Raw genomic sequence first — 14,228 nt, 5'->3', positions numbered from 1 at the left:
GGTGATCGGTATCGGTGATCGGCCCTTATGGGTGATCGGTATCGGTATCGGGAGGAAAAAACCTGATCGGCACATCTCTAAATTCAACCATTTGATTGCCTAAGGGAGGTAGCTGAAAGTTGCAGGATAGTAACTCCTGAGGTCTAGATTTGGGCACATGTGACCTAGTCCTTAAGGTTCCCACATTCTGGGGCCTTCTTCACTTCGCAGTGGTCCGCATGTACTGAAGGCAAACTCAAACTAGGCTGGATACATCTGCAAAAAAGTGAAGGTTCTGATTGTGGAGCCGAAGGAATTTATTATAAGAAATGTAGGCAATCAATACACTCATCTATAAAATCTCTACCATTCGTAGATAGTCCACACGACTTACAGTGTACGCACAGTACGCCCGATTGTGTGGGAGCCTTTAGTCTATGAACTAACACGTTGTGTTCCATCAAAATGAGGTTGGAACTCTGGGCAGATCAGTCAAGTTCTTCAGCATTGCTTTCATTGTTGTACATGACTATACACCAGTACAGGGATCATTACCAAAATGATCCTACATAGTTGGGAGCATGAAATGGTTGAAGACGTCTTGGTATTCCCTGCGATTATGCAATTATTTTTATTAGAACTAAGGAGCCCTGGCCCTAACTCCTGGAAAACAGTTCCACGCCATTTTTGCACCAAACTTAAACCTAGACACAATTCAAGGAGAACCATAGAAGTGCAGTTCTCCCGGTAACTGTCAAACCCAGATTAGTCCATCTGACTGTCAGACATGGACATAATACATCATTCCAGAAAACGTGTCTGCGGACATGAAACATGCTCTTTATGTGACTGCTAGCAGACTGCTATCCATTCTATAATGGATAGCAGTCTTTAGCTATCCACTCTGCATAAAGTCGGTGACCTCTGTATGCCATGTGTCTCAGATTTTGATGACACGTTTATGTGATTTAGGGGGACAACCATTTTATAGCTCAGTTACTGTCATTTCCAAGTGTTTCCACTTTATCATAATACCACTAACAATCAGCTATCCTACGGTGGTACCAGAATGGAATTCATTAAGCTTCTGAGTAACTCATTGTTTAAAAGATCTGTTTAAAAGTTATTCTAAAGAATAACTTTGCATGCAACGGTGGTAGAATTTATGAACCTGTGACTGGTAAAGTAACTGCAACACCTGAATTCAATTATTTGGATCTTGTGGTGAATACAGCTAAGTAGCAACAAAGACTAGACAACAAATTTCAATCTATAGATGTGCAAAAACGGTAGAGACATGCTCGAAAAGCTTATATTATACTGAAATGTTGCATGAAGAAACATTTTAATACTGAGTATTCAGAGTGAATGGAGACTATAAGACTAAAATTAAGGTCTTTTTTTCTTACCGTGTATTTGTCCCATTTCTTCTCAGGATCGTACGGCTCCCAGCGACTCGCAGGAAAGATATGCTTGTTCTTCTCATACCAGCTCCTTAGCACCACTTTTCCTGCATGGGACTTTACACAAAGAGAAATACATCACCATTAACAACTTCCATCTACAAAGGCCTCTGGCATCACTTTCTTTTGGCCCAAGGTTTGTGGAGTGGATCCATACGTTTATTTTGTTTACTCCCTGATGTTGACCCCGTCTGAATGCACAGCAGTTGAAATCAAAGACTGGTTAGACCAGGTAACATTTTTCTAATCCGTTATTCTCCAGATTTGGGGAACTTGTAGCTGTCCCATCCTTTCCTAAGATGACTTCAACAGCTGCAGCCCACCTGTTTCCAGGGTCAACATGTGTGTCCATGTATTGAATCTGGAAACGGCTTTACAGATGGGTATTCTATAAAACTTGTTACTGCAAAACATGAGAAAATCCAAAGAGCGTCTAAATCCTCAGGGCTGGGAGTGACAACTGAAAGTCATAGTAAATTAAACCCCCTTTCTCTCCCCATTCTGTTGCTCACTTTACATTTCTGCATGTCACCTTTACCTCTTCAAGGTGCTTTAAAACACAGTTACTGCCATGTGATTGACTGCTTTGTGATTTCTGTTAACTGGCAACTGAACAGAAGTACCTGACTCAGGGTCTTCCTCAGTCTATTATAATCCACCAACCTTTAGCTGCACCCTCACCAGGCTACACACTAATGACTTCGGCAAATTAAGTGACAAGTCACAAATAAAGAATCAAAAAATTTTGTACACTTTAATTAGATGAAACAACTGAAGTGCAAAAAAGTTAATATTTAATTTTATTTTTTTATGCTTGCCTTTTTTAACACTTTGTAGTTGGTGTTTAGGTATTGTTAATAATGTTTTATAGTGGTATTTTCTTGTCAACTTTAAAAAAGGGTTAACTCAAAAACACGATACACCACTGGATGGCTGCCCTCGCGCCTCTACCACTGGGCTTAGCAAGTTTCCTGGGAGAAACCCTGATGTATGCAGGTCGAAATACAGCTGATTTTGTATAGTTATTTGAAGTGTGATGGTACTGGCACCATAGTTGTGGAATTCACACTGTTCAACTGGGGCCAGGATTTTTGACGTGACGTCGCTGTTTCAAGTTTACACTGTATTTAAGGATCAACATTCTTATGCTTCTTGTACTTTAGTTGATTCTTTTTCCATGGTAACAAAGGAACCACACTTTCATCACTCACAGTGAACTGGTCCCTCACAGTGACCAGTTCAGATCACCAGAATCTGGTGATCTGAAACTCAGGTTACTTATGCTGTATAACTTCCTTTGGTCAGCACAGTCAGTAAGCACTCACTTTCTATTGCCTCACTTTTGAAGACAAAACCTAGAGTCGCTCTTACTATCCAACACCCTGACTTCGACAAACAGAACAGTAATACAGGGAAATTACTGAATCAGTTGCGTGTTTCTGTTTTTGGAGGGCAGATAGAGTAACAAATGCCTCTCAGATTACTGTTGTTTGAAAATGCTTGATTACCCCAATCAGCTCACATGTGAAAAGCATATTATTCACATAATGCTAAGAATGAATACATCTGTATGCATTTCATTCAATTTTCTTAGATTACATTCCATTTCCTGGAACAAGTCTTCATCGTGCCATTTCATCGTGAAGTTTGGGAATTAATGTGTTGCTTCACTGTGGGCTGGATAGACACTGCGGCTATCCAGTGATATCACAGAATGATAGGAGGTTCTGGTGTGAAGCAGTTAACAAGCTCCAAGGAGAACAAGCTGTTTTCCAACAATCTCCATGTGCTGTCAATAGCTGACTCCAAAGATTAGGCAACATCTTAAACATGTTGCTGCATGTATGAGAAACGTGCTGCACAGTGCTTGCACTGCCTGTTGGAGGAGAGGGCTAACTAACAAAGCATCGAAAGCAATGTATTCTTAATGTACATGTGTACATTAATATACACATGTATATTAATGTACACATGTACATTAATATACATTAATATATTATATGTATACATATAATATACATATATTATACGTATATTAATGTATATACACATTAATATACATATGAATGTACAGAATAAAAACAATGCAGAAAAATAAATGTGCAATACCAGCATGGTTGTAAACACTTATTTACAGTTGCATCTCATATAATGCAATTTTGTGCACTTAGGATGCAACAATCTGCCACTGAAGGAACTCTCATGTTCAGAAATACTGGGAAGAGCCAAATACAAAGGAATGATAGGGCTAGTCCACATGTAGTCAGATATCTGGGCATACTCATACATTTTTATGCGTTACATAAAAACAAATAATTTTTTATGTGTTTTCTTACATTAGGAAATTGAGACTTAGGGTCCCACGCATTACAGTCTGATAATTCGCCAGTATATACTTGCTTTGCCACAATTACTTTTACTGTTTTTTTTTAGTGGGTTATTGTTACCTAACTGAACACGGCAGAGAGATGCTGATGGCATGGCAGCAGAATTTGATAAAGAAATCCTTTTCTGCCTATGGCTTTATGGATTAAAGAGATGATCAGTGATATAATAGGCTTTGTGGATCCACCTCATCTTTTTCCACAGTGGCATCGTTCACCAGTCGAATATCATCGTGGACGTCAAAGCTGAACAAAGGGCCTGTAAAAGGAAATTTCACGTCAGAAAATAAACGATTCTTGAACATAACAACAGATGGCAAATATGTTTTTAAATGTGGTGTGTCTTTAAATTTTACAAATCAAGGGTATTTTGTTGTTTCAGTGTAAATTAATGTCAGTTAGAGTTGAAGGACAAAGGACTGGCATGACTTAGTTCAAAAATGCAAAATCAGACCATCAAATTGAAAACAGAGTACATTTTATTCTCAGGGAAAAAAACTTCTGATATCCATTAAAGGCATTTTCTACAAAAACAAGAGTCAGGAAAAAAACCCCGAACAAAAATGCATCAGTTTCGAGATTCTGTCTCGTTAGCAGCTGCACTTTCTAGCTAGGATGTTCTTAAATGATGCAGATTTTTCCACAGTTGGCGTGAGGTGCTGCAGCTAACGAGAGAAACAGCAACACGTCTGGTTGCAGAAAAAAAGTGATTTTAATCACTGAACTGAACATAGTAACTGTATTTAACTTAATTTTTTGGTGATTTATGCTCTCAGAGAACCAACAGTGCCAAAAACAGTAAAAGTAACAATCCCGATCGTTACGTACAGTTTTGGGGTTTTCATGTATACTGCTCAAAAAAATAAAGGGAACATTTCACTTTAATTTTGTGTGTGGCTCCAAATCCAGGCCTCCATTGGTTAATAAATTTGATTTCCATTGATGATTTTTGTGTGATTTTGTTGTCAGCACATTCAACTTTGTACAGAACAAAGTATTCAATGAGAATATTTCATTCATTCAGATCTAGGATGTGTTATTTGAGTGTTCCCTTTATTTTTTTGAGCAGTGTATTTACTGGATTTTATTGTCACAACAAATCAAAAATCTTGTTTCACTAAGAAATCCTTTCAATAACAATACATAATTCAACAAATGAACACCCCTAGATTAGACCCCACATATTTTGTTGTATTTAGTACACAAAAATAATATAAAGTTGAGTAGCACATCTAAGTGTATTGCTCAAACTATCTGAAACATTACCTAATGTTTCAGACATTAGGCAATATTCATTGCTTGATTGCAAGTTCCAGTGTTATTGAATGATGTAGGTATACCTTAGCACCAACAGGTGGCCGTGGTGCAGCGTGGTTTAATTAGGTTTTACCTAACTTAGGATGGTAGCAATGGTGTTATTTATTCCTAGCAAGTTAGCCAAAACACATTTTTAAATCAGACATTATTAAACCTCATTTCACTTTGACATGTTTTGGGGGAAAAACTAAGCTAGTACAAAACTAAAGTGAAACTGCAATGTTAGCTTAAAGGTTTATTACTTAAAACTTTAAGCTAAAGCTAATCAGAACTAAAGAGTTAGCTCTGAAGTTTTTAAGAGCATGGTGATATGACATTATTTTACCATAATGGTTCCCTTACTCGTAACGTAAATATGCTTCTTAATCATCAGTTGTTGATCAGTTGTTGACGTGGTCCATAATGACAGCTAGTCAGAAGTATGCTGTCTATTTTTGCTAGCTAGAACATTAAAACTGTTGTGTTTGTTATTGTCGCCCAACAACGTCTGCGTTTTATGTGGAGCTACACCAGTTAAGCTTGCAGTGATTCAGCATCTATCCCCTACATGAAAGGCAAGTCTTACAAAAACCACAATTTAAAATAAAATAACCCTTTTAAATGTAAATCTTAAATCCTGTCAGCGGTGGTGTGAAAGTATAATTAACAACCATAAGGTAGAGTGTAAATAGTTGAGCTTGAAGATGAAAGTTGTTCACTTTGACTGTAGTGAACTTACCAGACTTTCCTCTGGCTTTGGTCACAATGAAGTCATAAAAACTGTGGTGCTACATAACACAAGAAAATGAGCACCAGTTTAATTCAACATTCGCACAAAGCATTCCTTTCAATACACAAGAAAGAGATGTTTTAATTCTTAGTCATTAATAACTATGTAATTAAGAAAAAAACTGGACTCACATGTGGGATTATGAGATCTTCCTTGATGTACATCAGTTGCTCCACCCCAGCAGACCTGAAGAAAAGATGTGTTGACTTTAAAGTACGCACAGAAGTCAAACATCAACACTTTTTCTATTAGTGGTAAAAACCAGAGTGAGTACAAAAGAATAGAAAATAGGAAAATAGTGAGGAAATATGTTTCCTGCTTCATAGTAAATTCGATGATTCCACATTGGAAATAAGAGTGATATAGAATTTAAAAAATATACTTTTTATTCAAAGAATGAAGGTTTGAAACAATGAATGCTAAAAATAGAGAAGAAAAAACATCTCAGACTACTTTTTGCATAATGGCCTTCCTAAACACCAAGGCACTTTGATTACCTGCAGATTTTTTTTTGTCTGACATACTGTATCTGAATAAAACGTTTAAAACCAGATAAACAAGTTTTAACAAAAGCCAGAAAAGCACTTAACAACCTCATATCAGCTGCCCTGCAGATCTGAGGCTGGGCTGAGCATGTGGAAAATATGAGAGGAAACATCGGTTTTAAATTAGGGCTGCAAAACATATTAAAGCATTATCGTCAACCCCATCTCAGCAACAGAATCCCAAAGAAAAGTCTGGATTCAATCTGCAAATAAAATATTTGGCCACTAACACACTCGTTAATGAATGTAAGAATGCGTTCATTTTTCTTGGCTCACTGAAGTCTGACCTGAGCTCACTGAAGTCCTTCCTGAGGACCTCCAGGGCCTTCTGCAGGAAGTTCTGGATGGTGTTACCCTTCTTCATCTGCAGCACAGGCACACAGAATAAATATAATGGTGCTACATGGAAAAAAACAACAACAAAAAACTACAGTGCTTTATTGGGGCCGTTATAATTAGAAAAAAACAATACATAAACTTTCTCCCCCCAAAAATTTTAAATTTTGAGATTAATTTCAGAAATTTTCAAGCAAATTTCACAAATTTCCCACTTTTAAAACAAATATTTCAACATTCTAGAACATTTCTGAGATTCATTTAACAATTTCTGGGTTTTACTAGGAAATTTTGGACCTTTCACACTGAAACATTTCCCTACTTTTCCTACAAATTTTCTGAAATTGATCTCACATTTTCTGACTTTTTTTCTAGCAAATTTTCAACTTTTCAATCTCAGAAATTTTCTTGACATTCATAAAAAGATTTCGAGATTAATTTTAAAAATTCAGAATTTCTCAGCAAAAATGTATTACTCTTCTTTTTTTCTATGGACAAATGCCCTAATATGCCTTTGTAAAAAACAAAAGAACAAATTAGTGCTGAGCACAAAAGTCACACTTGGTAAACTGTATGATTTATGTAGATATAGTTAATTATTAAGGCACACTTTATCCTTCTCTGTGAGATTGTTATCTTTAAATTTATACTCTACCTTAAATTCTGTCACAGCAATTAAAGTTTGTACATAATGTAAATTCACAGCATTGTCCATACAGGTCAGACGAGAACACAAACATTGTGCCAATCTAAACTTCCTGTTTTCTCATTTTAGAACTCCAGAAAACGGCTGCTGCCGTCAAACTCGGCCTCCTGTTTACCTTGACAGTTTTCCGGTGGCCTGAGCCGTCCCAGTAGCTGAAGGTAATTTCAATTTCTTCATCTAAGGACAGAAATTCATAAAAAGGTGTAGGTTACACACATCAAAGAGTATGACGGCATATAAAAAGAAAGAGGAGAAGTAGATTTCTGCCAAAAAAACTCAAATTTTGAGATAAATTTCAGAAATTTTCTTAGAAAAAAATAAAAGTAAATTTCAGAGACCCTCAAAATTTCAGAGCTTTTACAAATTTTCAATTTTCGGAGCCCAGAAATGTCTTTTTAGCAGACATTTACTCTTTTTGTTTCTACCTACAGTGGGTCTAATGTGCCGTAAAAGAGTGCTACATGGTTTAGGTTTAAAATAAAAAAGTTTGACCACTCACTCTTGATCTTCTCCTGCTTCAGTTCCCACTCCTGTCTCAGCTCCTCTCTGAGGCGGTTTTCCTCCTCCTGCAAAAAAGGAAATGAAAAAATGTACGCACCAATGTAATTCAAAATGTCATTTAAACAAATAATATTTCAACTGCATAAGGCAGAGTAGGTTGTGAGGAAAACCACAATTTGGTTTTCCAAGTTGGAGGTTTGAGTGGACCTGACCTCTCTGTCTCGATCAGGAAGGAAACTCGTATCCACATCTGGATTTTTGCCCAATTTCTTCTTCTTGACTGGAACATCTGCAATAGACATAAAATAATATAGGGAATGACATGTTTTTATCTGCTTTGTTTAATTGGAAATTTAACAAGGCAGGGGTCAGAACTCTGTGTGAAAGTCAGTCAAGTTCTTCTGACCTTGTTTTGCAAACAACAAAAAAACCGTTCCTACAAAGCTGGAAGTTTGAAATTGCCCAAATCTGCAACACTAAGGAGTTTTCTTGAAATGATGCAAATGTGAAACTTATATTTAGGTATGTTTTAGGAAAGGTTTCCCACTGATTCAAGAGGAAGAAGAAAAAAAAAACATCTGAAGCTACAATTTAGCTTCAGATGTCATGAAAAATGTCATGACGATCAAAATACTCACAATCCTGATCTTCCTCGTAATTTTTGTCATCGTCGTCATCATCGTCGTCGTCATAATCATCATCTTCCTCCTCTTCTTCATCAGGATTAAAAGATAAACTGGCAATTTTTCTCTTTTGTTCCTCCTTCCTCTTTTTCTCTTTCTGTTTTTCCAGCTTGCTGGAAACAGAACCAAAAAAAATTAAAAATAAAACTAATGAACAGAATATTGGTTTATTAGACATTCCAGTAAAGAATAGAGAGCTATAAACAGTAAATTTGTGGTAAATTTGGGTTAATTTATTACAGTGGGAGACATCAAGAAAATTCATATGTTGGCAGTTTGCATGTGTCCAGAATTAACAAAGAATACATTTATAAATAATGTTAGAGTTCTTAAAATTAGTTCCTTAGACAAGACCAGTTTGCTATAATTTTTAACTACAAAGGCTATAAGTTGGTAACTCCAAAGTACCAGTAAAAGGTTGTTGTTGAACACAGCTGGAGCTCGTGCTAAAGAAACAGGAAAGCATTAAATCACAGCACTAAATCAGCTAGAAAAAAAGTAGAGGTTGATTAGAGCAAACACACCGGCTGTGTGGGTGGTCTTTAGATAGTTTTCAATGGGAGCAAATGTTCCAAGGGGAATACAAAAACTAATAAGGTGTAGGGAATGTGTCCAATTTCAGCTTTTTAATTTACAACTGCTGCTGGAGGAACAGTTCAGATTGAAAACAGTCGTATCAAATGCCTATATCTGCTGTTTAGGTTATATTTGTATTGAAGCCTTTCTGATAGCTGAGTAAAACAAATGGTCCTGCCTTTTGGCCAAAAAACCCAAGTCTTCCTGTGAGTCTGCTTCCAATTTAAATCCCTTAACATTTCTACTTCTACTAAAAATCCAGTGGTTTTGTCAAAGCAGATATATTATTGGATAAAACAAACACAATGAATGGCAATAATTCTTTTAGCAGTCATCCATCATATTGCACATATAATTTCAAAAGTGTATAAATGAAGGGCTTCATATTTAAAGCCAATGGTTACTACATTTCTATGAGGTAGGAGGTAAATCATGATTTCTTTCAAGCAGATGAAAGATGGGTTGAAATCCGGCCCAGACCTAAAAAGCTCTCCAAGGACTCCAAAAGAACATGCATTAACATCCTGATCCTGGATTTTGAGAAATATATTCAAATGATTTGAGGGGAACTATTTCAGGGACAGAAGATGCTAAGGAGACTGAAATGTTTTCCTTTGGTTGTAAACTCCAGCAAAGTCAGCCAAAGACAACAACTAAAATACTTATTTACAGAAATGCTATTATGAATAAATAAATTCAAAATTAAATTCAAAGCAATTTAAAGAAAACTCCATTTAAAAACAGGCCAATATTAGAGAGAAGGTAATAATTCTAAAAAAAAACAAGTTAATTTGCTCCTCTAAAGCTCAATAAGCAGCAAAACCAGGAGAGTGATTTAGTTATTACAGAATGTTAAATCTATATCTTGTTTAAATAGACTACTCAAAAAATAAAGGAAACATCTAAACAACACAATGTAACTTGAAGTCAGGAAACTCAAGTAGAGCATTGGTAAAAATGCTCTACTTGGGAAGGGAAATAATTTTTAGAAAATCCAGATTTTCTAAAAATTAAATCTTCAAAAATGTTATTAATCAATAAAATCAAGTCATCGCTGAGGCCCTGGGTTCCTCCTGCTGCATGTCAACGCTAGGTCTCACTGGGCTGAAGTGTGTCAGCAGTTCCTGCATAATGAAGGCGTTGGTGCTATTGATCGGTCTGTGGTGGCACTCCAGACCTGAATGAGCACAGCTGGAACATCATGTCTCAGTCCGTCCACCACAGACTGTCCTGCAGTCAACTGATGCTGTAACCCAGATCTGGGAGGAGATTCCTCAGGAGAACATCAGGAGCATGGTCAGGCTTTGTATAGCGCTCATACATGGAGGCCACACAAACCGTTGAGCCTTGTTCTGACTTGTCTAGAAGAATTTCTGCTGACGTTGGATCAGCCTGTAATGTGATTTTTCCACTGTTATTTTGAGTATGATTATAACTCCACACAAAAGATGCACCAATCCAATATTAATATCTGTATCGGTCCCAATATTGAAAGAAATTGCATCGCTGACAATGTCAAGCTCATGAAGCTGTTGATGTATTTATGTGTGCTGTACTGGTGCAGAGTTATCAAATAAATTTGTAATTCAGTACATTTACATCTGTGTTAAAAAAAAATTAAGTCAATTTAGAACTGTTTTTCTGTATCAGATCAGTATTAGCCAATACTAAACCTAAGGTATTGGTATCGGAAGTGAAAAAAGTGAATGAGTGTATGCAGATCTGTGGAACAGGAAAAAAAGACTCTAAGCTATTCTGTCTACTGGAAAAATGTAATTGTTCCAAAGTTATTTAGTTGTTTAATTAAATAATTGTCACCTCTTTTTGGGAAGGGAAATAATTAATCAGTATATAAGTTTGTTAGTATTCACCCTGAATGATTTTAGAAATCTGCAGACTGAAGGTGGAAAACAACCACAAACGAAACATGGATATTTGGCGACCTCTGCAGAATACACCAGGATATGGCTAAAACAATGTAGCATTTACATGTTTCTGGTTAATGCTGTTATAACTACATTTTAAATAAAGATAAAGTCAAAATGGAAAAGATAAGCTGTGTGGAAAAAAACTAAGTGCATTCCCTCCATAGCTTGTAGAGCCATCATTAGCAGCAAAACATGTAGATTTTCTGTTAGACTTTATCAGTTTCTCACATAGTTTCAGACATCTGTTTCCATGGAGCTACTTTGGGGTCACAACAAAACTTTTTTTTAACTGAATTAGGGTTTGGACTTTGAACCATTTCAACACTTAGATTCTTGTTTTTCAGTCAGTCATTCGGTTGAAGGCTTGCTGATTGCTGTGTTTGGGTCTTAGTTGCGGCGGATTTTCTCAACCACTCCATAAAGACAGACACTTCAACACAGCTGGTAATGAAGTGTTTTCTGCTGATCAGACAGCAGCAAACACTTCATAACAGACATATAAAATGTTTGTGTTCCTGCTGTGGGCGAGAGAACCCAACCACAGCAGAAGCAGAAGCAGCATGAATATAGTTAGTAGCACTGTTGCCTAGCAGCAAAAAGATTCTTGTTCTTCCGTCAATGGATTGTGAAAGATCAGCCAGAACGCAGTACGGATATTAAACCCCATTGAGAATTTTTGGGATGTTCTGGAAATCTTTACAAAATGGTGGCACTCTACCATCATAGAGAGAATGAGCGGCTAAACTTATCAATGATCAATATCATTGTTAGTGATCAAGTGTCTATTGCAATATATATTATTACTGATTTATTGTCCATCCCTTGTGAATAGCCTTTAGTGAAATTATGGACTTTTGATTGTTTGGAACATTTGCCAAGTTTGATGGGTAGCAAAGTTTATTTCTCTTCAGTCATTGCTGAGATCTTTCCAACTTGGAATTGTTGATGGCCAGTTAATTAAGTCCATTTGATACCTGAGTGAAGTTATTTTGGCTCAGACATCAGACTGATCAGAAGAGACTGGCATCTTTTAAATCAAACTGTTTTCACTCACAGCTGCAGCTCTTTGGACTGCTCCTTCTTGGCCAGCTGCTTCTCTCTCTCCTTTACCAACGCCTCCTGCTTGGCCTTCATGTCATTCAAGGTCACCAGGCCTGTTTCAGACATTGAAAAACAAAACGTTTGGAAAGAAGAAAACAATAAACACCTTTGCTTATTATTACTAAGGCTCTTTAGATAATGTCAGTAAAACTGTCAAACATACTTACCAACAGTACTGGACTTTAGCTCTGCTTCCACGGCATCATAGTGGGCAGAGAATTTCTTGTCAATGTTGGATTTGACCATATTGTCCTGCAACAACCAAAATCCACCAAGACAGAGACAAAGAGATAAAAATCAAACACTGATTGACCCAAAAATTCCAAAACTTAGAGCACTAATTCACTCACTCACATCAATATGTGTGCTGCACATGTTGATGTGCAACACACATATGAAATCTAATTGACTGTCTAACTTGTGATATATGGCCTTTCTGATCTGTCATAAATATGCTGTGCACTAGCGGAACAAGTCAGCGTCGGGCCAGGGGCCAATTACCGGGCCCCTAACCCATAACCGGGCCCCTAAGGAATCACCGGGCCCCTTACGTGGAGTGAAACTGAAACTGTTGAGAGGGGTGGGGGTGGGGGATATTAAATACACCCTTCTCAACAGGCGAGGGCGCACTTTCTCTGTCTATAATCACATATTTCAATGACTTGAAACCATTCCTCCCTCTCCCTCCCTGGCACCTCCAGGCCCGGGCCCCCATCCGGCCCGGTTTGGGGGGCAGCAGCCCCCCCAGCCCCCCTATAGCTCCGTGCCTGATGCTGTGAAAATGCTCTCTGCATAGCAGAAAGTACCAAACTGCACTGAGAGGGGGCAGTGCTGAGTTCAAGAAGGACAAGTGCCTACAGGAGATCTTCTTCTATGCATTGAACGCACTGAAAACATTTAACAAGGATGACTTTTACAACACCGCGAAGGTAAATAAAGATCATACACAATTTTTAATAAGTTTCAAAATACTGAGATTCACCAAAAAATATTTAAATAAAAACAATCTAATTTGATTTTTTATTTTATTAACACTGTATAGCTAGACAGTATAGAATCGGAACAACTAAATATTTCAATTAAGGTCAAAATGGTAACATTTTGAGTTTTCTGTATTTGTACATCAGACTCCAGAGGAGTCAGAGCCTCACCATACGTCACTGCAATAAAGAATTTAATATTCATGTGCATCTTTATTTTTTGTTTAATGTACAGTCTTGGAAATGTCCAACTTGCACGTATATTTTTGATTTAATCCAGCTGTATATCATTTTTTGAAAACTTAACATAACGCCCTTCCATGGCTTACTGTAGCTAAATTATACGTAGAATTTTCGATACCATTTTGAATAGGACGTAAAACCAGGTATGAAGCATAACTCTATGGTAGAAAACTATTCCAACTGTTACTTGTAACTGCGAACAAACAAGTAACTGATAGGTGACTCTTATTATTAGTTACTTGAGTGAGCAGAAGTAAATCACACCAACAATGACTGGAGCATTTCTCCGTAAGCACGTGCATCTAAAATGTTCCAAACCTCTGCTATCTTCTGTTTGAGCTGTTCAAGTTGCTCCCTCTCTTTCTCTCGTTTTTTCATTAGCTGCATGGCTCTGCCCGCCTCGCTGGCAGCTCCTTTGTACTGCGCCATGTCGGTATCTTTATCTTCGAAGCTCCCTCGGAATGAATAATAACAAACAAACAGCGAATAAAGGCGTTCAATATACGAATTTAACTAAAGATTGTTCCAGAACTGCGAAGACTCTTCTGACAGTCCACCATAACAAGAAAAATGGCAACGGCGCAGGGCATGCTGGGTAGTTTAGAAAGAAGACGAGACGCGTTGTCGCACCTGCCATATTGGTCAGGGAGAAGTCGCCATTCCCAACCCCAGGATAGCCGAAGAAGTGGATTTACACCTTCAAATTAAACGTTGGTT

At 37.3% G+C, this 14,228-nt stretch overlaps 1 protein-coding gene across 1 annotated transcript in view; it reads right to left on the bottom strand.

The window, feature by feature from the left end:
- fam50a (family with sequence similarity 50 member A) overlaps positions 1-14,104 on the bottom strand; it is a 19,613-nt gene extending 5,509 nt beyond the window's left edge. Inside the window, exons 1-12 of the mRNA XM_015033305.1 lie at positions 13,830-14,104; positions 12,456-12,540; positions 12,242-12,341; positions 8,639-8,796; positions 8,213-8,289; positions 7,999-8,065; positions 7,615-7,676; positions 6,745-6,821; positions 6,044-6,098; positions 5,862-5,910; positions 4,015-4,085; positions 1,389-1,499 (exon numbers count right to left, since the gene is read on the bottom strand). Of these exons, the coding sequence (XP_014888791.1) occupies positions 1,389-1,499; positions 4,015-4,085; positions 5,862-5,910; positions 6,044-6,098; positions 6,745-6,821; positions 7,615-7,676; positions 7,999-8,065; positions 8,213-8,289; positions 8,639-8,796; positions 12,242-12,341; positions 12,456-12,540; positions 13,830-13,940 (1,023 nt within the window). The 5' untranslated portion in view covers positions 13,941-14,104. The remainder of the gene's footprint in view (positions 1-1,388; positions 1,500-4,014; positions 4,086-5,861; positions 5,911-6,043; positions 6,099-6,744; positions 6,822-7,614; positions 7,677-7,998; positions 8,066-8,212; positions 8,290-8,638; positions 8,797-12,241; positions 12,342-12,455; positions 12,541-13,829) is intronic.
- Positions 14,105-14,228: the final 124 nt, after the last annotated feature.

The sequence above is a fragment of the Poecilia latipinna genome, unplaced genomic scaffold (genome assembly GCF_001443285.1).
Source record: "Poecilia latipinna isolate Pla-1442-1.1 unplaced genomic scaffold, P_latipinna-1.0 Scaffold263, whole genome shotgun sequence".
NCBI classification, from domain to species: Eukaryota; Metazoa; Chordata; class Actinopteri; order Cyprinodontiformes; family Poeciliidae; genus Poecilia; species Poecilia latipinna.
Note: the sequence above shows the minus strand (reverse complement) of the source record. Positions and strands in the feature narration are given on the sequence as shown.